Source organism: Carcharhinus amblyrhynchos, chromosome 3 (genome assembly GCF_965287045.1).
Source record: "Carcharhinus amblyrhynchos chromosome 3, sCarAmb.v2.hapA, whole genome shotgun sequence".
NCBI lineage: Eukaryota > Metazoa > Chordata > Chondrichthyes > Carcharhiniformes > Carcharhinidae > Carcharhinus > Carcharhinus amblyrhynchos.
Window position 1 is genome coordinate 109,881,866 of NC_137326.1, and position 26,579 is coordinate 109,908,444.

Below are 26,579 nucleotides of genomic sequence, written 5' to 3' on the forward strand. Positions count from 1 at the left end.
AATAGTCTCATTTTGGTCAAGGTTGAAGGAAGTTCACTTACATTCTACAGGTTATACAAAGCATTAAACCATAACAAAATTACTGGGGCTAAAAACTGTCAAAGTGAATGGAAAATTGCCAATGTAAGTTGATCCGTAGCCAGTCATGGGTAACATATTCTCCATAACTTGAACTGTAGCCATATCCTCTTGCATCAGAATGATATCTTGAAATTTGTTGGCACGGCAACAAACAGGAACTGGGCTTGGTAACTCATCCTGAACCTAGAACTTGCATTTTCTTTTTCTTGCATTGCGCATGATAGTTCAAAATTTCAGTGCTGAACTCCACAAAGTGCACCCACATGCATTAATCTGGTCATTGTCACCTTTTCCTTCGTTTACAATACTCTTCTGCCATTTCTCGGTAAAAGATATTAATTTTTCCGTGCATCAAGCGAGTGTATGTGTATAATACGTTCCGGACAGTCCTTCCCATAAATGGCTTTGTGCGTCTGTACAGCTGGTTTGATGTGTCCTGTAAGATATTATAGAAGTTTAGTAGGTTGTTTGATGAAATTTCACCAGCATACCCCATCAGGCCTGTTGGAACTTAGTGACGTGCTGTAGAACTTGACAATGGTTCATGTGGAATGTGCTGAATACTGTTCTGCCTTTCCAGAATTAGATCTCCGGACTGAAATTGAACTGTTTCCATTTAAAACAGAAAAGAACAATTCCAACTAAAACAATAAAAATATCAACATTTTAGCCACTTTCCTAGGATAAACAAAGTAGTCAGTCAGGGCAAGGCCATTCATAACTTAATATGATTTTAACATGTAACATCTGTTCCTATTTATTTTCCTCCCTATAAAACAAGATGTATAGGAAATATTTTGACCTCATTTCATGAAGTAGTTCCAAAAAGCATAACTGATAATGGATTGTCAAAAGTGCTTTATTTTGTTATATTACAACTGGATCAATTATAAACAGAGTAAACATAAGCAATCTATATTGAATCACATTAAGTCAAGCAATTCATTGAATTGAATCAAAAGTACTTGTTGTTCAGTTAATGCTTTCCTTTTAAAGTTTGAAGTTTATTTATTAGTGTCATAAGTAGGCTTACATTAACACTGCAAATAAATTACTGCAAAAATCCCCTTGTTGCCATACTCCAGCTTCTGTTTTGGGTACACTGAGGGAGAATTTAGCATGGCCAATGCATCAAACCAGCACGTCCTTCGGACTTTGGGAGGAAACCAGAGCACCCGGAGGAAAGCCACACAGACACAGGGAGAACGTGACAGACAGTGACCCAAGCTGGGAATTGAACCCAGGTCCCTGGCGCCTTGAGGCAGCAGTGCTAACCTCTGTGTCACTGTGCCGTCCTTTTTCACCAGTCCAAGAATTCATACATTAAAAACCTAGAACATATTTCCCAAAATAGAATCTCTACAGCACAGAAGGAGGTCATTTGGCCTGCTGAGTGTGCGCCGACTCTCCGGCAGAGAACCCCACCCAGGCCCTATCCGCATAACCCCATGAATTTAGCCTGCCAATTCTCCTAACCTACACATCTTGGGAAACTAAGGGGCAATTTAGCATGGCCAATCAATCTAACTTTTGGTTAATTGGCCAATCTAACCTAATCAATCTTTAGATCTTTGATCATTGAAAGTATATTTTGACTTTCAAGAATAAGCAAAATCTACTCTTTCAGTTAAAATGATTGTAACATTTCCCTTTTTCACTCTGCTTCCTTTCCAGAAAGTGATGGTTCACAGTGAAGCGCAATTCTTGGAATGTCAACAGCCTTATCTTTCGTGAAGTGAATCGACATTCTTTTGTGAATTTAAACATGAATAGCCTGAGCCAAGTGTCTAACCCTTTCCTCAATGTTCACACAGAATAAAAACCAGGGGGAATTACTGAGAGTGGATAAACAATGGAATCCCTGGCTGAGATCATCTATCAATCAAATCTTTGATCTGTACAGTTCTGAACACAACCAACAGTCCATTTCATTGCTGAGGGAAATACTGTGGATGCTGAAAATCTGAAAATCAAAACAAACAGTGCTGGAAATATTCAGCAGGTCTGGCTGCAACTGTGGAGAGAGAAACAGCTTTGCCATTTCAGAACTATGACCTTTCATGAGAACTGGAAATGTTAGAAATGTAACAGGTTCTGAATTAGTAAAAGGGGGAAGGATGGGAAGAACAAAAAGGAGGGCAGGAGAGATTAAATGATAAAAGGTTTTATTGTGCAAGACCAAAGGGAGTGATAATGGGTTTGTTTTTGTATTAGTGTTGAATTCACTGCTGCATTTCTTTCAGGAATGTCCAATTTGAAGAGACCCTGCTCTCCTCTCTGACGGGATTTCCATTTATCTCTTCTACCTTGTTTCTCATCATATAATTAAAATGGTAAAATAGGGCCCTATAATCCTAAGTGCTGGGCGGACTTGAAACTGGGAGTGTTTCAGATCCAACTTTTAGACCCATTCTCAGGCGCTCCCATATGCACCTTACCTGAAAAAGATCAATAATTCCGAATCACACAGTAGAAGCCTGTGGGCGGGGCTTAATGTGCCCAAAATCCTGCAGCTCTGACTGGCACTTCCAGCTGCGCATGCGCAGGAAAAGAAATGATAGAATGCGGCTTCCCTCCCCACGGCCCCTATAGACATTGCCCCACCCCCACACATTACTGACCCCCTCATCCCCCCACCTCCCCCAACACCGCGACCGATCGGAGGCCCCTCCCCATCTGTCCGCCACTGATCTCGGGCAGAGAGTCATTTGACCTACTTTTCCCCACCACCTCACCAAGCTCAAGCAAAGAACTGTCGGACACTCGGCGCTTACCTTCTCACTAACTGGAGTTCCGAATTGGACTTTTGTAGAGCATGTCTATTGCGCACGGAATCTGGACGGGCAAACGTGGTGGTAAAGGGGGAAGTGCTGGTAAGGTTTGGTGTGCAGTCCAATAAGTCAATTTAAATGAATGCAAATACATTTTAATGGCCGTTGTACCCATTTCAGACGTGGTCCTGATCGCAGCCATTTCAAGCCTTGCTAAAGGGGGAACCAGCACGGAGGTGAGCGCGGATCACACTACTCGCCTCACACCCAACTTTACCAAGTTTTCCAAAAATGGGCAAACTTGATGGTAAAATCAAGCTCATAGAATCCCTATAGAGCAGAAGAGGCCATTTGGCCCATTAAGTCAACACTGACCTTCTAAAAGAGCACCCTTATGGTGGGGTCAAGATAAACACCAAATGTCTGTTTATCACGCTGTCAGTTTTTAAAGTTTAAGCTTTCTCTTATGTTAGATTCATGACTTCTAAAAACAACATGGAAAACACAACCTTGGGTTGTTTGTCATAATTCTGCAAATTTAACAGCAAGAAAGTAAGATCTGAGCTGTGTGGTTGGTACTGAGGAAGAAAGCTGTGGGAAGATATCAATGGATTGGTCAACTGAGCAGAAAGGTGACAACCTGAATTCAATCTGAGACGTGTGAATCCCACCACAGCAGATGGCGGAATTTGAATTCAATTAAAAAAAACAGAATTAAAAGTCCAGATGACCATGTTAACATTAAAGTTTATTTATTAGTCACAAGTAGGCTTATAGCAACATTGCAATGAAGTTACTGTGAAAACCCATCTGGTTCACTAATGTCCTTTAGAGAAAAAAATCTGCCATTTTTATCTGGAATGGCCTACATGTAACTTCTGGGCCCAAAGCAATGTGGTTGACTCTGAAATGCCCTCTACAATTGGCAAGCCATAAGGGATAAAACTGGATAGACCCCAGCATCAGCTTAAATACTGGAAATAACAACAATGGCAAATTCTGCCTCGCTGACCCTACAAAGTCTTTCTTACCAGCATCTGGACTTGTGCCAAAACTGGGAGAGTTATCTTGACATAAACATTTTCATGGAATCATACCTTACAAACATTGTCCCATGCACCACCATCACCATTGCTGAATATGTCCTGTTTCACCAGCTGGACAGACACAGCAGAGGTGGAGACACAGCATACAAGCAAGAGGGAGTTCCCCTGGGAAGCCTCAATATTGACTCCGGTTTCATGGCAAAACTTCCTGACACCACCAAACAAAGCCGCCTTTCACCTTGACATCATGCCAGCTCTGAAGAAGGGTCATCCAGATTTGAAATGCTGGCTCTATTCTCTCTCCACAGATGTTGTCAGACCTGCGGAGATTTTCCAGCATTTTCTTTTTTTGTTTCTGATTTCAACAGCCGCAGTATTTTGCTTTTATATCTATCTCCCTACGTCCCCTTTAAACATTCCAAAGGGAACATTCACTCTGACATCCTGGCCCAGTCCTCAATAACCCCCAGCAAGCCTCTCTTATCTAGACACCTTTCTATCAAGCGCAGGATATGCAACACCTGCTCTTCCAGAACCATAGAAAAGTTACAGCACAGGAATCCATTCAGCCCATCTTGTCCTTGCCAGCCCAAAGACATCCAGTGCCCTTCTAATCCCACCTTCCTGCACCTATAGCTGATAGCACTTAAGGTAATTTTTAAGAATTTAGGGTCTCTGCCTTCACCACCAAGAGAATTCCAGACACCCACCACCCTCTACGTAAAAAGTTTTTCCTACTGCCTCTTAAATCTGTGTTCCCTAGCTCTGGAATTCTCCACCAAGGAAAAAAAAATTTATCCTGTCCACACTATCTCTTCCGCTCATAATTTTGGGCACCTCTATCATAAGAACATGAGAACTAGGAGCAGGAGTAGGCCTTCTGGCCCCTCAAGCCTGCTCTGCTATTCAATAAGATCATGGCTGATCTTTTTGTGGACTCAGCCCCACTTACCCAGGTCGCCCCTCAGCCTTCTTTGTTCCAATTTTCTATAATCTCCTCTTCTCCCACTGTCCCAGGCCCCAAACCCCTTTCAGATAAAAGAGTAATTTCCTTCTTTCAGAATTGTATACTGGATTCGCTACTCACAATGCAGTCTCTTCTGCTCTGGGGAGATCAAACACAGACAAGGTGACAACTTTGCAGAACATCCCTGTTCAGGATGCATGTATGTTTCCGAGTTATCGATCACCTGTCATTTTAATTCTTAACCTTGCTCCCACTTTGTCCTTGATGCTGTATCGTATTACAGTGAAGCTCACTGCAAACTCAAGGAGCAGCACCTCACCTTTCAATTAATCGCTTTACACTCTTCTAGATTCAATACTAAATTCAACAATTTTAGATATAACCTCTGCCTCCACTTTGTTTCATGTTTGTTTTTGCTGATATGTTCTTTTTTGTGTCTTGTTTCCTTCTGAATTGCTTTGCATTTGGATGGCTGCAATCCAGTCATTCACACCCTTTCTAGATGCAAATGTTGTTTGTTTACTATCCCGTAGCCACTCCATTTGGCTTTGCACTATGAAACCTTTTGTCTTTCAACCTTTACTGTCTTCCAGACTATCACAGATCTTGCCTTTTGTTCTTTTACCCACCCTTGCTTCTACCCTTGCTCAAAATGCATTACATTTTAAACTTTCCTCAGTGCAGATGAAAGGTGCAGTGCAGATCTAAACTGATTTTATGAATTTTATGGTCCTGTGAGGTTGGGTTGGCAGCTAAGAAAGGAGCTGTAAAATAAAGTATCATGCCAGTGGTGCTGTTGCCAGCTTGGAGTGAAAATTGGCCAGGTCAATTATATTGCTCAGCTTTGGCCTGAGCATTAGTTACTGTTATGCTGTGTTGATCAATCTTGAGTTTTGCACTTAGCCATGTCGAGAACTTCAGCAAAGAATCACACAGTGCAGAAGTGGCCCTTCAGCCCATTGAGTCTACACTGACACAAGAAGAACATCTAACCTACCTAATCCCATTTACCAGCACTTGGCCCATAGCCTTCAATGTTATGCCGTTCCAAGTGCTCATCCAGATACTTGTTAAAGAATGTGAGGCAACCCGGCTCCACCACACTCCAAGGCAGTGCATTCCAAACTGTCACCACCCTCTGGGTAAAAAAGTTTTTCCTCACATTCCCCCCAATTCTCCTGCCTCTCACTTAAACTTGTGTCCCCTTCAACTAAAGGGAATGAACAGCTGCTCCCTATCCACTCTGTCCATGCACCTTCTACACCTCGATAAGGTCACCCTTCAGTCGTCTTTGCTCCAACGAAAACAACTCAAAACTATCCAATCTCTGTTCATAATTTAAATGTTCTATCCCAGGCAGTATCCTGGTGAATCTTCTCTGCACCCCCTCCAATGCAATCATATCCTTCCTATAATGTGGTGACCTGAACTGCAGACAATACCCCAGTTGTGGCCTCACCAAAGTTCTATACAACTCCAACATGACCTCCCTGCTTTTGATAAAGGTGAATGTCTCATATGCCTTTTTCACCATCCCACTAACATGCCCTCCACTTTCGGAGATCAATGGACAAACATGCCAAAGTCCTTTTGTTGTTCAGAAATTTCTAACGTCATGTTAAGTACTTCCTTGTCAAATTACTCTTTCCACAGTATATCACCTCACACTTTTCAGAGCTAAATTCCATCTGCCACTTATGTGCCCATCTGACCATGCCAACTATATCTTCCTGTAGCCCAAAGTACTCACCTCACTGTTAACCACCTGGCCAATCTTTGTGTATCTGCAAACTTACTAATCCTACCCTCCACCTTGTGATCTATGTTGTTTGTATAAATGACAAATAATAGGGAATCCAACACATATCCTTGTTGTATGCCACCGGACACTGGCTTCCAGTCGCCAAAGCAATCTTCTGTCATCACCCTCTGCCTCCTACAACTGAGCCAATTTTGAATCCATCGTTTCAAATTACCTGTATCCTATGTGACACTTCAATTCACTTCAAGAACTTCAATATGCTGTTGTCGATCTGCAGCATGTGAATCACATTACACATCACACTTATCCATTAATTGTAAGACTGGTGTAATGACACAGTCGTGTGCATTCAGAGGTTTTCTCACCATCTCGCCTGAATGTGAGGGTTTTGGTTAACATCCCACAATACTGTGATGGAAGAGCCCCAGAGTTGGGCCCCTTGAAAAGTCCCACATGGGAGTGTTGATTGCATTGAGTTACACATTCCAGCCAAAGTGTCGGGTGATTACTGTCCTCCCACTTGCTGGTGTATTTAACTACAAATCCTCTTCATTAAACTGCATGCTGTCAATATTGGCAGTGTTAAAACCATCAACAGAATGTTAAGCTCTATAAGCTAGTTTTTTGACACTTACTTAACATATGTTTTATTAAGGTTTAACGTCTCAGCAAAAACAATGTCATGATAGTTCCAACTTTAAAGGAAGAAAATAATTTCAGAGCTGATAGTTTGGACAGCAAATAACCAATACTTTTCTTCTGTATGTAATGTTATTCCCTCCAATAAAAATTCAAAATGACTTGTGAAATACTTTAGCCCTGAAATCACTAAGTGGAATATTAGGATTAAAATGCTTAATACATTTCCTCGCAATTCTTCCTTGCTGTTATGGCCAAGATGTAACCCATTGCTTTTAAAAAGATTGGTGCCTGCATTAAAATAGCAGAGACAAAGAATTCAGATGAAGTCTTTGTTCTTTGGTATCCTGAAGCATTATTTTAGAGCCTTTGTTTAAAATTACCCAGGACAAAAAGCTGGCATCTTAAAATGGGAATTTCAGAAGACTTTTTTCTGTTTATTCATTTATGGGATTATTGGGCATCACTGGCTAGGCCAACATTTATTGCTCATCTATAATTGCCCTCATCTTGGTGGTGAGCTGCAGTGCTTGTGGTGTAGGTACATCCACAGTGCTGTTAGGGAGGGAGTACCAGGATTTTGACTCAGCAACAGTGAAGGAATGGTGATATATTTTCAAGCCAGGATGGTGTGTGACTTGGACAGGAACTTCCAGGATATAGTATTCCCAAGTGTCTGCTGATCTTGTCCTTCTAGATGGTAGTGGTCTTGTCTTTGGAAGGTGCTGCCTAGGGAGCATTTGTATGTTCCTGCAGTACATCTTCTAGATGGTACACACCACTGCCATTGTTTATTGGTGGTGGAGGGAGTGAATGTTTGTGGAAGTGGTGTCAATCAAGTGGGTTAGTTTGTCCTGGATGGTGTTGAATTTTTTGAGTGTCATTAGATCCAGGCAAGGTGAGAGTATTCGATCACACTCACAACTTGTGCCTTGTAGATGATGGACAGACTTTGGCGAATCAGGCGGCGAGTTACTTGCTTCAGATTCTTAACCTCTGACCTGCTCTTGTAACCACAGTATGTATATGGCTAGTCCAGTTCACTTCCTTGTTAATGGTAATCCCCAGGATGTTGATGGCTGGGGATTCAGCGATGGTAATGCTATTGAATGTCAAGGGGTGATAGATTCTATCTTGTTGAAGATGGTCATTGCCTGGTCCTTTGGTGGTGCAAATGTTACTTGCCACTTGTCAGTCCAAGCCTGGAAATTGTCCAAGTCTTCCTGCATTTGGACACAGTATTTGTGGAATTGCAAATGGTACTGGACATTGTGTAGTCATCAGCGAATATCTCCATTCTGACCTCATAATGGAAGGGAGGTCATTGATGAATCAACTGAAGATGGCTGGGCCTGGGACACTATCCTGCAGAACTCTGACAGTGATGTCCCAGAGCTGAGACGATTGACTTCCAACCACCATAACTATCTTTTGTGCCAGGTATGACTCCAACCAGTGAATTATTGCAAATGCTTGAGCGTTACCTTTTGCACTCATGTACTGGGCTCCTCCATCATTCAGGATGGGGATATTTATGGCGCTTCCTCCTCCAGTGACTTGTTTAATTGTTTGCCACCATCCATGACTAGATGTGGCAGAACTACAGAACTTAGAGCTGAACCAGTGGTTGTGGAATTGCTTAGCTCTATCTATTACTTGTTGTTTATGTTGTTTGGCACACAAGTAGTCTAGTGTTGTAGCTTCCCCAGGCTGACATCTCATTTTTAGGTATTCCTGGTGTTGCTCCTGGCAGGACTTTCTGCACTTTACATTGAACCAGTGTTGATCTCCTGGTATGGGGCTTATGCCAAGCCATGAGTTTACTGATCATGGCTGAGTACAATTCTGCTACTGCTTTCAGCCCACAGTGCCTCATGGGTGCCCAGTCTTGAATTGCCAGATCTGTTCAAAGTCTATCCTATTTAGCAATGTGGTAGTGCCCATGATGGGGGTTGGGGAGGGGCAGGGCGGGTGGTGGGGGTATCTCCACAGTTAAAATGGGACTTGTCTCCACAAGGTGCTCACTCCTACTGATACTGTCATGGATAGATGTATTTGTGGCAGGCATGGGAGGATGAGGTCAAGTATGCTTTTAGCTCTTTTTGGTTCCCTCACCACTTGCCACAGATTTAATCTGACAGCTATGTCCTTTTGTAGCCAGCCAGCTGGGTCTGGGGTGGTGCTACAGAGTGACTGTTGGTGATAGATAATGAAGCTCCCCCAGCCAGAGTATAATCTGTGCCCTTGCCTCTCTTAGGGATTCAGTTCCCAGGGCATTACCTTGGATCTCTGGATGACTAGTTCAGTGACAATACCACTATGCCACCATGTCCTCAGTGGAATGATGGGGACCCATATCCTATTAGACAATAGTGTATTTTCAGCATCAAAATATTTGTCATTTTAAAATGTTATTAGGGATTGAATCAACGCATAAAGATTTTAAGGATGGAGATGGAAGATATGGAAGAATTGGTTTCCCGAAGTTGGCAAATGAGGTCAGCATCTTCCCCTCCCAACTTGCATTGTAGGTTGACTTTCCTGTTGAAGCTCGATAAGAACACATTTTGCATCTCATGCATGCTCATAGAACCTCCAACAGATCACAGTTGTTGACACCACCCCACCCCCCAACTTTCTAATCAAATCTTTCATCCCACCAGCAGGAACTTAAGCCATTCTGTTACCCAACATGACATGGCAGAGTTTTTGAGCATTTACCGTACAGTCAAAGCTGCCTACACAACTGGAGATGGCTGCCCGTATGGTATATGTGGAAGACATTAAGGAGGGCCTAGGGTAGGGAACCAGAGGAGATGAAGGGGGTGGTGGGGATCAGTAGGATATGGAGGGGGTGGGGTGGGTATAAGACGGGAAGGTATGAGGCGCTGGAGGCCTTATTGCTCATTCCCCATCTAAGCAACATGCTTTCCTCCCTCTCCAGCACCTCCTGCCTTCCTTCTCCCCTCACTCCAGTCAACATTTAATAATTATTTAGATGTGCTCGGCATACCAGGCTATTTGCTAAGCACTGGAAAATGTGATTAAACAGTTAGGTGTTTTTTTTGACTGGTGCTGACGTGATGGGAAAAAGGGCCTTTTCCATACTGTAGAACTCTATGACTCTAGTCTCACTTTGTGTTTTCCACTGACTACCCCCCACATTTTGTCTTCCGCCTATATTCCGTCATACCTTTTGTTCCCGCCTGCCACCAATCCCACCGATGACAAGAGGTGATGATTCCACTGTCTTTCATCAACTTTGAATATTTTGACATGTTTATCATTGGAGAATGTATTAGAACTCAGGAGTTAAGAAATACTTTACATAAATATTTTAAAAACTGGTGAATAACAGAAACTCTAGGATATTATCTCTAAATTAAATACAGGCTTTTGGGAGTAAAATAAACACACTTAAAAAGATTCGTGGCAACACTTAAGCAAATTTCAGTTTAAAATTCCCTCAGATTTCTGAGGAGAACAAAACCAAAAATAACTCAAGGAAATTTTAATGAGAAAGGGTATTATTAAATCTGAAACTCTTCTCCAGTTCTGTTTCTTATGAGTGGCCAACCTTGTGATGGTTTTGTTGCACATTTTTATATGATGGCCAACTAACTGATTCAGCCGTTCACCGTCAAAATTAGTTGGACTACATAAAACAGTAACAAATTTGCTTGTGTGCCAAAATTGCATGGGCTGAAGGGCCTTTTCTGCACCGTATGACTTTAAGGTGGGAATGTTACAGCCATTCAGGCCAGTGAGATTTTCCCATCCCACTGCAGTGAACGGAGATTTGGCTGGGTGCCAGATTCTCTGACTTCACTGCAGTGGGAGGGCAGCATGAACAGCCGGCAAGGATGTGCGTTATGACTATGACTCTATTCCAGGATCACCTTGAAATGCAAAGATAACCCCTGGATTATTTTTCTTAATTACAATCTGTCTTCTTAAAAACTGCCCCTCATCTCCTCCACCCTCACCTCCAACAGATTTGAGGAGCCCATGGATTTTTAGTCACTAAGATTGAGGCCATCTATTCATCGAGCACAAAAGGGACTTCAGCTTCAACTGGGCTATTGTGCCTAATTTAAGATACAACACTTTAGTAAGGATGTGATGGCTTGAGAGTGGGTGCAGAAAAGATTCATGGGAATGGTTTCGGGGATGAGGAACATCAGTTACATGTATAAACTTGAAAAGCTGAGATTGTTCTCCTTAAAGAAAAAGGAGATTTGATAGAGGTTTTCAAAACCATGAGTAATCTTGACTGAAAAGTTGTTGACAGAAGGGCTGAGAACTGGACAACAGAGATTTAAAGTGACTGATGAAAGCTGAAAGGTAACAGGGGAGCAACATTTTTACACAGCAAATGGTTAGAACCTGGAATGGACTGCCTGAATGGTGATTGAGGAAGAGTCAATCATGGGTTTCGAAAGAGAATTGGATTATTAGCTGAAGAGAAAATAAAATTTCAAGGCTATGGGGAGAGAGCAAGGGATGGGACCAGCTAAGCTGCTCTTGCAGCAAGTTGGCACTGATCCAATAGGCCAAATGGCCTTCTTTGCTGTAATTATTCCATTCTATGATCGAAGTGCCTCAGTGTCAAATTTTGTCTGGTAACACTGCTCTAAAGCATCTTTGGACATTTTACTATGTTAAGGCCCTACAAAAATTTAACTTGCTGAATTTCCAATCATAATAAAAAGTAAATCAAAATTTGAAATATAAATTTGAAATCAGTGATATCCCTCAGATCAACAAATCAGTTACTTTCATGTGACTGCGTTGATTTTGAGAAATGCAAATAGTGGAACACAGATGGATAAAGTGCAAATGACATTTCAATCAGAAAACAAGGACAAACTATGACATTGTAAAGAAGACAAGGTAAAACTCAAAACATAGTGGGAGAAAAATTGAAGTTCAATGGAAGTCAATGTGAAGGAAAATGTTTTGGATGTGTAACAGGCTGCCAGTCTGCTAACATTCAATTTGAGCCTCACCAAGTTAAATTTTAGCACCCCATGGTTTTGAAACACTTTGTCAAAATTAAACCAAAGAAATACTGCAAAACAGGGCAAAAAACTTATCTTCAATTTCTGATCATTAATGATATACATATATATTGCAGGAATAAAATCGGAACTTTTTTTTAAACTCTCCAATTTTCTATCCTTCTTCCTAAAGTCAAAGCGGGGTACAGTTCTATGAAACTAATTGCCCTCCAATACCTTGCCCAGATAGCTGTTCTTTGTGTGTCCTTTTAAATCGTGAGTACAGAGAAGATATTTGACCATGTCCTTGTGTGAAGTTCGCAGGCTCCTGAACATGATTTGGTGATTACACAATGTCCTTATGTGCACTTTCTAGCAAGAACCATAGTGATCAACAGTAGGAATGCTGATTCATTTTTCTACATCTAATCCAAGTTATAGAACATCTAATTGCATCCTGACTAAGGTCAGCTAATTAAGTGCAAGGGATCGTCTGATCAGATCTGTAAGATCTCAAATGAAGAGACATCCAGACTCAAAATGCCAGCTCTATTTTCTCTCCATAGATGCTGTCAAACCTGCTGAGATTTTCCAGCATTTTCTGTTTTTGTTGCCTTAGCTACCGAGTCTTTTTCCAACAGAGGTATTAAGAAAGCTTTCATTGTCTGATTCATTTTAAATTAAAGTAAATAATGAAAGACCAAAGACAATAGTTTATAAGTTGTCAATAAGTTCCACATTACAAAAGAAAAGAATAATTTCTTACTTGAGTACTTACCGGCACATTCATCAGTTGTAGGATGTGAATAAAGGTCCTAGTATTCCTGTAAATTTTATCTAAGAGTGGTACTGTGGAATTACTAGCGACAAAATGTTTTGCTGCCTGCGTTGCATTAGAAAGCATAATAAGGCCTGCCTTAATTTCTTCGTTTTTCATTCGTTTCTGCAAAACAAAATAACATTAGAAACAAATCAGTGTTTAAGTGGCCAGATTTTTGGACTAGATATCTGAGGTCAGATGGAGGCAGGATCCAAAACTTCCTCGTGCCGGATGGTGCGCTTGTTTGCTGGCATGGTTCTGACCCAGAGGTATTTTGAAAAAGGCAAGATGGGGAAATGTGGCCATATAGCTGCTAATTAGCCTAGTAAAGCAGCTAGAAAGTCCCCTTTCTTGTGCTGGCTGGAATTTTCCATTCGGCAGGTGAACTCCATTCTGTAACCAAAACTCAGCCAGTTAAATGAGGGCATCTCCCACTATGGGGATTGAATGGGGGTGGGGAGAAGGTTCACTTTTCATTTCACAAAGAATCCTGCTCACTAGACCAGAGCTGCAGCATCTGTCCTTCGATTAGATGGATTGTCCTTCCACAATCACAGCTAGTCACTTTTGCCTTTTTCTTGAATTTACAATTTATTACCTGAGCTTCACAGACCACCTCCACCTTGAGGCGCGCCTCTCTCTCTGTCTATCCCCCCGTATGTAGTTACTGGCAACTCCCACCTAAGCCGGTCCACTGCTCATATGTCATTGCTGGATGGCCTCCATTGGCCCTCCAAACTTGGAAGCCTGCCCGTTATTGTTAATTTGGACAGCAAGTGCACCAGCTGGGCATTAACTGACCTTCAAAAAGTGTTGAATGAGTCACTACAGAAAAGTCCATCAAGCCTGCACTGACAACAATCCCACCTAGGCCCTATCCCCACAAATCCACATCTTTAACCTGCTAATCCACCTGACACTAAGGGGCAATTTAGCATGGCCAGACAACCTAATCTGCACATCTTTGGACTGTGGGAGGAAACCGGTGCACCCACAGAAAACCCACGCAATCATGGGGAGAACATTCAAACTCCACACAGACAGTGACCTGAGGCTGGAATTGAATCCAGGTCCCTGGAGCTGTGATGCAGCAGAACTAACCACTGTACCACCGTGCCACCCAAAATTCACTTTATGGGAACATTACTGGCTGGACCAGCATTTATTGCCTAACCTAATTGCCCTCCATTTCAGAGGGCATTTAAAAGTAGGCCAGACCATACAAGGTGGAAAGATTTCCCAGAAGGGTTTTTACAACAATCAACAATGTTTTCATTGTCATCAAACTTTTAGTTTTACCGAATTCAGATTCCACCATTTGCCAGGGCAGGATTTGAAACCACGTCCCCAGATTTTGCTCTGTGTCTTTGGATTGCTAATCCAGTGACCAGATCACAACATCACTGCCTTCCCTTGTCCGGTCACTATTTAATCAGAGTGAGGAGCCAGGATCTGCATTTGGTCCCAGGCCCGAACAAGAAATCCAGCCTCAGGTCTCCAGTTCACCTTATGGTTTATAGGTACACGATGTAGTGTAATTAGTTTGTCCCATAAATACATGCTACTCTATTTGTGATAGCTGAGCTGGTTTGGCAGTGGTCAGGCTCAGGAAATGTATAATTATGGGCTCATTGCACTGTTGATTCCAGATTGGTGTTCCTATCAAAGAATATGTATTATGATTTAAATTATACAATGATATCCTAAAACTTAATAAAACACAACACCATGTTAAAATGTGAGCTCTGCAACGCTAGCCCCTTTAGAAAGTGCTGGACATTCTCTGAGGTCTGATAGCATCTGTAGAGAGAGAACAGAGTTAATGTTTCAAGTCTGGATGACTCTTTGTCAGAGCTGAAGACAAGTGGAAAGAGGATAAGATTTGTACTGTTGTCGTGAGGGGGAAGGGGACAGGCTGTATGGGCTGGATAAAGGGCCAACCACAGAAGGAGACAAGGGAGAGATTGAGAGGTTGACAAAGCTGCCAAGGACAAAAAAACAAAGGGAATGTGTATGGTGGTGATTATTGTCCTGGATGTCGAAAAATTTATCAATTCCACTTTCACCCCTTTTTCACCTTCACATAGTCCAATTCTGACACTTTATTTCACCTCTCTATCTCTATTTCTGGTGATAGACTCTCCACTAGTATCCATTATAAGCCCACCAACTCCCACAGCTACCTCGACTGCAGCTTTTAGAATCCCTGCAGTGCAGAAGGAAACCCTCTTCTCACCCCACATCCTATAAGGTCTCCATCCCATTCTCCCAGTTCCTTTGTCTCCATCACATCTACTCCAATGATGCCACTTTCCAAAATGGCACTGTTGATATGTCTCCTTTCTTCATTTAATTTGATTTATTACTGTTACATGTATTATAATATGGTGAAAAGTATTGTTTCTTGCACACTATATAGATAAAGCATACCATACATAGAGAAGAAAATGAAAGAGTGCAGAATGTAGTGTTACAGTCATCACTAGGGTGTTGAGAAAGATTAACTTAATACAAGGTAGGTCCATTCAAAAGTCTGATGGCAGCAGGGAAGAAGCTGTTCTTGAGTTGGTTGGCCCTCAGACATTTGTATCTTTCTTCCCAATGGAAAAAGCTAGAAGAGACTATGTTTGGGTGGGTGGGGTCCTTGATTATGTTGGCTACTTTTCCGAGACAGCGGGAAGTGTAGACAGAGACAATGGATGGGAGGCTGGTTTGGGTGATGGATTGGGCTTCGATCCTTTGTAGTTTCTTGTGGGCTTGGACAGAACAGGAGCCATACCAACCTGTGATGCAGCAGGAAAAAATGCTTTCTATGGTGCATATGTAAAAGTTGGTGAGAGTCATAGAGGACATGCCAAATTTCCTTAGCCCCCTGGGAAAGTAGAGGCATTGGTGGGCTTTCTTCATTATAGCATTGGCATCGAGGGACCAGGACAGGTTGTTGGTGGTCTAGACACCTAGAAACTTGAAGCTATCGACCATAACAGATGTGTTGAGTATAGGGCTAACGGGAGGACTTTGAATAGTGTGGAGGAGCAGAGGGATCTAGGTGTATGTGTACATAGATCCCTGAAAGTTGGGAATCAAGTAGATAAGGTTGTTAAGAAGGCATACGGTGTCTTGGCGTTTATTGGTAGGGGGATTGAATTTAGGAGTCGCAGCGTCATGATGCAACTGTACACAACTCTGGTGCGGCCGCACTTGGAGTATTGTGTGCAGTTCTGGTCCCCACATTACAGGAAGGATGTAGAGGCTTTGGAGAGGGTGCAGAGGAGGTTTACCAGGATGTTGCCTGGTATGGAGGGGAGATCCTATGAGGAGAGACTAAGAGATTTGGGGTTGTTTTCGCTGGAAAGAAGGCGGCTAAGAGGGGACCTTATTGAAACATATAAGATGATTAGAGGTTTAGACAGGGTAGATAGTGATAGCCTTTTTCCTAGGATGGAGAAAGCTAGCACGAGGGGGCACGACTTTAAATTAAGGGGGGTAGTTATAGGACTGATGTCAGGGGTAGGTTCTTTACCCAGAGGGTGGTGAGGGACTGGAATGCCCTGCCAGCTGCAGTTGTAAATGCACCTAGTTTGGGGGCGTTTAAGAGATCTGTGGATAGGTTTATGGACGAAATGGGATTGGTTTAGATTAGTGGGTTAGTGTTGTTTTTTTTTAAAAGCTGGTCGGCGCAACATCGTGGGCCGAAGGGCCTGTTCTGCGCTGTAATGTTCTATGTTCTATGTTCTATTTCCACTTCATTCCCATTGATGTAGACAGGGGCATGTCCTTCACTCTGCTTCCTGAAGTTGATGGCTATCTCCTTCATTTTTTATTGACATTAAGAGAGATTATTATCATCGCACCAGTTCACCAGATTCTTCATCTCATTCCTGTACTCTGTCTTGTCATTATTTGAGATCCAACCCACTACAGTGGTGTCATCAGCAAGCTTGAAAAGCAAACTGGAGGGGAATTTGGTCACACAGTTATAGGTGTATAAGGAGTATAGTAGGGGGCTGAGAACACAGCCTTGTGGGGCACCAGTGTTGAGGGTGATAATGGAGGTGGTGTTGTTGCCAATCCTTACTGATTGTGGTCTGTGAGTTAGGAAGTTCAGGATCCAGTCACAGAGGGAGGAGTCGAGGCCCAGGCCATGAAGTTTGGAGATGATTTTTGTGTAAATAAGGCTGAACTGTAATCAGTAAACAAGAATCTGACATGGGTGTCTTTGTTATTAGTGTTCCAGAGTTGAGTGCAGGGCCAGGGAGATGGTATCTGCTGTAGACCTATTGCAGCAATAGGTGAACTGTATTGGCTCCAGGCAGTCTGGGAGGCCAGAACTGATTCATGCCATGACTAGTCTTTCAAAGCACTTCATAATGGTGGATGTCAGAGCCACCAGATGATAATTATCAAGACACGCTGCCTGGCTTTTCTTGGGTACCAGGATGATGATCATCTTCTTGAAGCAGATAGGCATCTTGGATTGGTGTGAAGGGAGGTTAAAGATATCTGCGAATATCCCCACCATCCCCATCTGAGTGCTCGTCTGAGTACCCTGTCCGAGCCAGTCGCTTTTCATGGGTTGACTTTCGAGAAGGCTGCTTTGACATCTGCGATGGTGACCTCGGATATAGGTTCAAGGCTTCTGGGGTGGAGGGCATGCTCTTGAAGACCTCTTGCTCAAAACAGGCATAGAATGCATTGAGCTCATTGGGGAGGCGTGCAATGGTGCCCGCGATTTTTCATGCATTCATCTTGTAGCCTGTTAAGTCTTCCAGACCTTGCCATAGCTGGTGGGAGTCTGGGCCTGATTCTTCCATTGAGATCTGCATCTTTTCTGGCGGGTCGGGTCAGGAGATGCGCGAGTCAGCCATTTTGCAGGTTCCCCGTGAATGTTTACGATCCGTGCGCATCACCCAACTGGAAGAAAATGGTGCCGCTAGGAATGTGCACAAAGCCAGTGGGAAGTGAGGTAAGTTATTAGAATATGTTTTAAATGGTATTTCAAATGCGATTATCAGGCCTGGCAAGTTCCATGCCAGGCCCAATAGCATCTCCCTACCAGGACTACTTCAGCAAGGCGTTTGATAAGGTCCCCCATGCAAGACTTCTTGAGAAGGTGAGAGGGCATGGGATCCAAGGGCCTTTGGCCTTGTGGATCCAGAACTGGCTTGCCTGCAGAAGGCAGAGAGTGGTTGTGGATGGGGCTTTTTCTGAATGGAGGTCAGTCACCAGCGGAGTGCCTCAAGGATCTGTTCTGGGACCCTTGTTGTTTGTCATTTTCATAAATGACCTGGATGAGGAAGTGGAGGGATGGGTAAGTAAGTTCGCTGATGACACGAAGGTCGGTGGTGTTGTGGATGATCTGGAAGGATGGCAAAAGCTGCAGCAGGACATAGATAGGATGCAGGACTGGGCGGAGAAGTGGCAGATGGACTTCAACGCGGATAAATGTGTAGTCGTCCATTTTGGCAGAACCAACGGGATGAACGAGTACACTATCAAGGGCAGAAGTCTGAGTAGTGTTGAGGAGCAGAAGGATCTTGGGGTCCGGGTCCACAGGACTCTTAAATCGGCCTCGCAGGTGGAGGAGGTGGTCAAGAAGGCGTATGGTGTACTGGCCTTCATTAATCGAGGGATTGAGTTTAGGAGTCGGGAGGTAATGCTGGAACTTTATAAGACCCTTGTCAGGCCTCATTTGGAGTATTGTGCGCAGTTCTGGTCGCCTCACTATAGGAAGGATGTAGAAGCTATTGAAAGGGTGCAGAGGAGATTTACAAGGATGTTGCCTGGGCTGGGAGGCATGCCTTATGAAGTTAGGTTGAGGGAGCTGGGACTCTTTTCCCTGGAGAGACGAAGGTTGAGAGGCGACCTGATAGAAGTTTACAAAATGTTGAGAGGAATAGATAGGGTGGACTCTCAGAGGCTATTTCCCCGGTTTGAAATGGTCGCTACGAGAGGACACAGATTTAAGGTGCGGGGAGGGAGGTTCAGAAGTGATGTTAGGGGTAAGTTTTTCACTCAGAGGGTGGTGAGTGAATGGAATCGGCTGCCGTCAGTGGTGGTGGAGGCGAACTCGCTGGGGTCTTTTAAAAGACTTCTGGATGAGTATATGGGGTTTAATGAGATTGAGGGTTATAGATAGGTCTGTAGGTTGGTAGGTGATGATGTGATCGGCGCAACTTGTGGGCCGAAGGGCCTGTTTGTGCTGTAGTGTTCTATGTTCTATGTTCTATTCCGGTGGGGTTTAAGTAACTCCCCATGTTCAGGAAACTAGCGGAAGACCCCAGCGGAGTGAAGGGAGTGCAACCGGGTCCCCCCGGGGGTTGGGCATGGGGAGGTGGTGCCTGTGCCCCTGGCACTGCCCGAAAGGCAATGTGCCCATGCCCAGGAGACACCTTGGCACTGCCCATCAGGCATCGGGCAGTGCCAAGGGGGTGGGGCATATTGTGGGTGGGGCCTAGGGACGATTGATGGGGTTGGGGGATGTCCCACTGCCACTCTGCATTAGAATTCGTTTGGGTTGGAGGGAGGAAAAAAAAAGTCGCCACTGCTGGGGAGAGGGCTGGGCTGGACTAGACATGGGGGCGCTCCGGGGGGGGGGTTCAGAACTGGACGGGGAATTGTTGTGGAGGCCGCAATCAGGCCGTCAGTGGGGCTGTGGAGACTGCACTCTGGGGGTCCTGGGCTGGTCAGCGATTGAGCTGGCCAGCAAACGGGGAGACTGACAGATCGGGGCCATTGCGCATGTGCAGAGTTCCAGAACTGTCAGAGTCTGGCACAAATAGGCCCCACCCCTGGTTTTTAATGATATTCACGACTGTGACCTCTGCATTGCACAGAGTGGGGCAATTCAGGTCTGAAGTTGCACTGAAGAAACAGTTGTGATGTGGAACAGTTTTCCCACCAATTCAGCACTTTTGGGAGAATCGCCCCCATTAACTCTGTTCTCCCTCCATAGTTGCTGTCAGACCTGCTGAGATTTTCCAGCATTTTCTGTTTTTGCTCAGAATCTAGCATGCTGGCATCTCGTTATTTCCCCGTGGTGAGGAAATTTAATTCATCTGCAATTAATTCCCTCTTAAGAGAAAACACGTTACTTGCCAATAGGATAGTCAGGATCCTATTATTGCCGAGACATGGGCCAAGTGGGTATTTTGGATGCAGCATAGCATTATAAAAGAATTTGTTCCTTTTCTTCCCATAACATTGTGCAGCGTATCTGTTGATGCAATGAAAGTAATTGGAGAACTGACAATGTATATCGTTTTGGGAGAAACTGGATAAAAAGTCAACTTTGTGTTTTAAGAAATTGCATTTTTAAGGCTGAGAGTAAGTATTTATGCTCCATGTCATGATGGCCATAGGGAATCATCAATAGATCTGCCTGTGGCTCTCTTAGAATACAAATTCCCCTATTAGGTGAATGGAGGTTCGCCCAGCAGTCAATCCAGCAGTTGAATGACTTCGAGGCTTGGGCTGTACTCTGTAGCTGCTGAACGGCATTATGAACACTGTAGTAAAGGGTAATTGGTGACAGAAGACTGGCCTTTAAGATTATTACATTGGTGACGAGGAGTAAAACAACGTTTTTCTTCTCTCCACACCATCTTTTCTGTTGAGACAAGAAATCCTTTGGCAAGAAAAATACCTCTTTTTGGTAAACTTGAAGCCTACAATGCAAGCATATAAGACTGGGTCCAATATGCAGAATGCATGCATTATTTTTTCAGGCTAACAATATTGAGGGGGACAAGTAATCTGTTGAAGGGCCCCAAACTCTAACCAAAAGCTTGACCTACCAAGATGCCCTGACTCCAAAACTTTTAATGAATTGGTGGACTTGGTTAAAGTCTATTATGACCTGAAACCTTCCATAAAACTCCAACGATATTGATTTAACATGGCATGGCAAATCCCTGAGGAATCTGTGATCTAATTTCTAACCAGTTTAAGAGAATTGGCAAAGCACTGTGAATTCAGGCCACCCCTGAACAACATGTTGAGAGATAGACTGGTCTGTGGAATTAACAACATGAGAGTCCAAACAAAAAATTATTGGTAGAATCTAATTTCGATTGTAATGTGGCCATTGAGATTGCTCTATCATTGGAGAATGTGGAGTATGGAGCTCAGAAACTAATGGGATATCAGACAGCAATATCCTCTAACTGGAGGGAAGGGCCTCTTGCAATGTCTACCCCTCAACTGAGAACATTCGTAAAATATCATAGATTCCTTTTGGAACTCAAATTCACATCATCAGGCAGTGAAGGGCAGCGACAGCCTTCAGTCTCCTAGGGAGCATATCCAGAAGTTTTAAATGGCAGACTACTGCAAGTGCTGCAGAAGAGCACAACAGTCAAAATGCATGCTATTTTGAAAAAAGGCCAAGGCCAGTCTTAGAACATACCTTGCAGGTATGCCCACTACCAGGAACAGGAGTCAATGCAATTAAATCACATCTCCATGGCAAAGGTTGCCCCCATAATGATGGCGTTGCTACTAAATGGCCATCCTTAGAATGGAAGTGGATACAGGGGCCATAGTTTCCGTTATCGGGGAGTGGACTTATGTTCGCCTTTGGGCTTGTCTTCAGTTCTTGAACTTAGAAAACAGAAAGGCCAGGTTGGCCTCCTACACAGGGGAACTATTGCAGACAAAGAGGATCATCACTCTAATGAATTATAGGCAGCAATCAGCTCAACTCCCACTCATCATTGTGTGGAGATATGGACCTAGGCTTATCGGGAGAGATTGGCTCAAACATATTAGACCTAATTGGCTGGAGATCTTTAGGATGGACATGGAGGGAACTGGGGAAAGTAATGAATAAGTACCCCAAACTCTTCCAGGAAAGGCTTGAAAAAATAAAGTGAGCCAAAGTTTAGATCTATGTTGACCCTGATGCTGCACCTAAGAAATTTCGAGCGAAATCAGTTCCATGCTCCCTATTGGAAAAAGAAGAGTTGGAATTGGGAAGCTGGGAAAGCTGGCCCCTTTGATACCCTGCTACAGAAATATCAAAGGTGGTCTTGGAGGCTTTCAACAGCATTAAACAGAAACATGTGTCCTCTAACTTATGGACTAGGGGGCACAGCCTCAAGATAAAAGGGGGGCGGTTTAGAACGGAGTTGAGGAGGAACTTCTTCACTCAAAGGGTGGTGAATCTCTGGAATTCTCTGCCCGTTGAAGTGGTGGAGGCTGCCTCGCTAAATATTTTTAAGACGCGGGTTGATGGGTTTTTGATAAGAGAGGGGATTAAGGGTTATGGGGAGAGGGCAGGAAAGTGGAACTGAGCAGCGACAGATCAGCCATGATCTTACTGAATGGCGGGGCAGGCTCGAAGGGCTAGATGGCCTACTCCTGCTCCTATTTCTTATGTTCTTATGTTCTTATTTTGACCCTAAAAAGGACCTTATCTTGACATGCGAGGTCTCCCCTTATGGGTTTGGGGCACATTGCTGGAAAAGTGGAACAGAGAAGCCTATTGCATATATATCTAGAACCCTCTTGGATGCTGAGTGGAGGTCTTCCCAGATTGAGAAAGAAGGGTTGCCATTTGTCTTTAGTGTTAAAAAATTCCATCAACACATCCGCAGTAGATGCTATGTCATCGTAACTGATCATAAACCATTATTGGGACTTTTTAAAGAAGACAAGGCAATACCCTCATTGCCTCTGCCTTGATACAGCATTGAGCCTTGTTACTGACGGCTTATGAATACCTCCTACAGCACCGCCCGGCGATCTGGATAGCTAATACTGATGCATTAATTCATCTGCTGTTGCCCATAAGCCCGAATTCTTTACCAGCTGTGGAAGAGGTCGTGATGACCCTCAATTTTTTGGACATCTTGCCAGTATCTGCAAGGCAAATCAAGGTGCAAAAGGACCAAGCCTATCTAAATTAAAACATATACTGCTATACAGGAGATTCAGAGGATGGCCCTCAGAGGAACTGAATCACTACTTGATGAAGAAAGACAAGCTTTGTGTTGAGAATGGCATCACCCTCCTGTGTAGTTTCTGCCTAGAAGCCCAGATTAATGCTCTTGAGACATGCTCAAATCCCATCATGGTAGCTGGGAAAATTTAAATTTAATTAATTAATAAAGCTGGAATAAAATATTACTCTCATTAATAATAATTAAGGAACCACTGGGTCATAGTAGATAACCCATCTGGTTCGCTATTGTCTTTCAGGGGAGAAATCTGCCATCCTTACCCAGGGCTACTTTGACTCTAGACACAGCTACATGGTTGAGTCTTAACTGCCCCTTTGAAATGGTTCATTGAGCTTATCAAACCATTGCAGAAAGGCAAATGAAAAAAAAACTGGATGGAACACCCAGTATCGACCTAGTCACCAGAAACAACCAAAGTACACTTTCCGATTTGTCTCTGCAAATTCCTCCTCACCAATATCTGGGGACCTGTGTTAAAAGTTGTCCCACAAACTAGTCAAGCAACTACATGACATAGCTGTACTCAATGAATCATATCTGACAGGCAATGTCCTGGACTCCACCAACACTGTCCTGGGTATGTTCTGTCGCACCAGCAGGGCAGATCCACCAGAGGTGCAAGTGTTTCTATGAGTTTTCACCCTTGACGCAGGACCCCATAAAGACTCATGGCACCAGACAAACACAAGCAAGGTAACCTTCTGCTGATTATCACATCCTGCCCCTTCCCAAATCTGATGAATTAATGCTGCTCCATGTTCAACACCACTTGGAAGAAGCATTGGGGGAGAATACAGGAAGTATTCTGGGTAGGGAATTTCATTGTTTATCACCCAGAGTGATTTGGTAGCACCACTACTGACTGAATTGGTCAAGTCCGAAAGGACATAGCTGCCATGTTGGGCCTGTGGCAGCTAGTAAGAGGACCAATAAGAGGAAATAAACTTATTTGACTTCACATTCATAAATCTACCTGTCGCAGGTGCATTTGTCCATGACACTTCATAGCCCTAGTGAAGATGGCCCCATCTTAATATCAAGGATACTGTCCATTATGTTATGCAGCATGACCATTGCACTAAATGGGATAGACACAGAGCAGATCTAACAGCTCAAAGCCAGGCACCTGTGAGGCACTGTGGGCCATCAGCTGCAACAGAATTGTATTGAACCACAATCTGTAACCTCATGATCTAGCATATCCCCCAATCTACCATCACCCTCAAGATGGGAGACCAGCCCTGATTTAATGAAGAGGAAAGCAAACTGGAAGCCGCACTAGACATACTTACAAATGAGGTACTATCTTAGTAAAGCTGAAGAACGCATCTGCAGTCCTACCCTATCCACTGGAAAGTGGTAATGGATAATTTAGCAACTGACTGGAGGAGGAAGCTTTTGAAAACATCTCCATCTTCTGTAGGGCGAGTCCAGTATATCAGTGCAAAAGACCAGACTGATGCATTTGCAACCATGTTTAGCCAGAAATGTGAGGAATTATCCATCTTGACTTCCTCCTCAGGTCCTCAATATCTTAGCCAATTTCAGACAATTAGTTTCACTCCATATGATATCAAGAAACGGCTAAAGGCACTAGATACAGTAAAGGCTTTATTTCCTGACAACATTCAAGTTTTAGTAATGGAGACCTGTGCTCCAAAATGAGCCAGAAGAAAAGGATAAATTGAATCCAGCCAATTACCACTTCAGCGGTCTATGCTCAATCAGCAAAGGGGTGGAGGGTGTCATCAACAGTGCAATCACAGCACTTACTCAGCAATGTTCATTTTGGGGTCTACCAGGATCACTCAGTTCCAGATCTCATTACAACTTTGCTCTAAATATGGACGATAGAACTGAATTCCACAAATGAGGTAAGAATCATGTGGCATGGTGGCACAGCACCAGGGACCTGGATTCAATTCCTGCCTCAGGGCAGTGTGTGTGTGGAGTTTGCACATTCTCCTCATGTCTGCATGGGTTTCCTCCAGGTGCTCCAGTTTCCTCCCACAGTCCAAGGATATGCTAAATTGCCCTGGGGGGGCGGGGGGAACAACCGAGGGGCTGGCAGAGTAAATATGTGGGGTTACGGGGATAGGGCCCGGGTGTGATTGTTGTCAGTGCAGACTCGATGAGCTGAATGGCCTTTTCTGGACTGTAGGAATTCTATGACTGACAGAAGGATGTACTTGATTAAGTGTAGAATCTAGAAGCATGACCAAACATAGTCATTAATGGGAATGCGGGGGTAGGGGTTGGGGGGGATGCTCCACTGGTTGAAATCCTACTAGCACGAAGGAAGATAATTATGTAGTATCCTAGGGGCAACCATCTTCAGATATGTCATCAATGTGCTTCCCTTCAAAATTAAATACGAAGAGGGGATGTGCAATACTATTCACATCTCCTCATATATCGAAGTCGGCCACGCCCGCATGCAACAAGATCAGGACATTCAAGCTTGCACGGCAGCATATCAGTGGCAAGTGACATTTGCATCACACAAGTGCCGGGCAATAAAATTATTTGCAAGAGTGAATCCAACCATTTCCCTCCCTTGACATCGCTTTACCATCACTGAATCCCCTACCATCAACATCCTGGAGATTAGCATTGAGCAGAAACTTAACTAGACCAACCATATAGCTACTGTGGCTACAAGAGCAGGTCAGAGGTTGGGAATTCTGTAAGAAAGTAAATCACTTCTTGATTCCTCAAAGCATGTCCACTTTTTAGAATACACAAATCAGGAATGTGAGATTCTTCTTGCCTGGATTAAAGCAGCAAATTTCAAGGAACCATCTCAGACAAAGCAGCTCCCTTGAATGACACCCCATCCACTGCATAAAACATTCACTCCCTTCACCACCAGTGCGCAGTGGCAGCAGTGAGTACCATCTATAAGATGCACTGTAGCAACTTGCCAACGCTGCTTTGACAGTTCCGACTTCCAAACTCTACTACCTAGGAGAAGAACAATAGATGCATGGAAAGGCCACCTCCTGCATATTCCCCTCTAACTCACTCACCATCCTGACTGGGAACTATATTGCCACTCTGTGGGAAAGGGCCCTTTAAGGATCAATCTGCAGAATAAGAGGCATCCTGGTGAGCTCGTGTTTCTGTTCCAGAACGCTCTTGGGAGCCGGCTGCAGCCACAAGGCTGAAAGCCTCTGCATATCCTTTACCTGTAAATAAGCATGTTGTGGTTTTTTTCTCCCTTTACTGTAACATATTCTTTCACCATTGATAGGTCAAAAACCTGAAAACCCTCTGTCAGCATTGTGGCTGTATCGACACCACATGAACTGCAGAAGTTCAAGAAGACGGCTCACAACCATCTTCTCTAGAGCAATCAGAGATGGCCAACCCAGCAATGCTCACATCCCATGAACAAATTTTAATAAACACTTTAATCATTTTGGTACTTACACTTTTGGACCTCCATGTTCGTAGATTAAGACCGGTATTTGGAAGAGGAATTGCATTAGGAAATTGAAATATCCGGTTACTCTGCATGAGAAGACAAAA

General features: G+C 43.6%; 1 protein-coding gene across 1 annotated transcript in view; it reads right to left on the reverse strand.

The window, feature by feature from the left end:
* Positions 1-364: 364 nt before the first annotated feature.
* LOC145341490 (erythropoietin-like) overlaps positions 365-26,579 on the reverse strand; it is a 39,052-nt gene continuing 12,837 nt past the window's right edge. Inside the window, exons 3-5 of the mRNA XM_080186461.1 lie at positions 26,481-26,561; positions 13,045-13,209; positions 365-517 (exon numbers count right to left, since the gene is read on the reverse strand). Of these exons, the coding sequence (XP_080042587.1) occupies positions 365-517; positions 13,045-13,209; positions 26,481-26,561 (399 nt within the window). The remainder of the gene's footprint in view (positions 518-13,044; positions 13,210-26,480; positions 26,562-26,579) is intronic.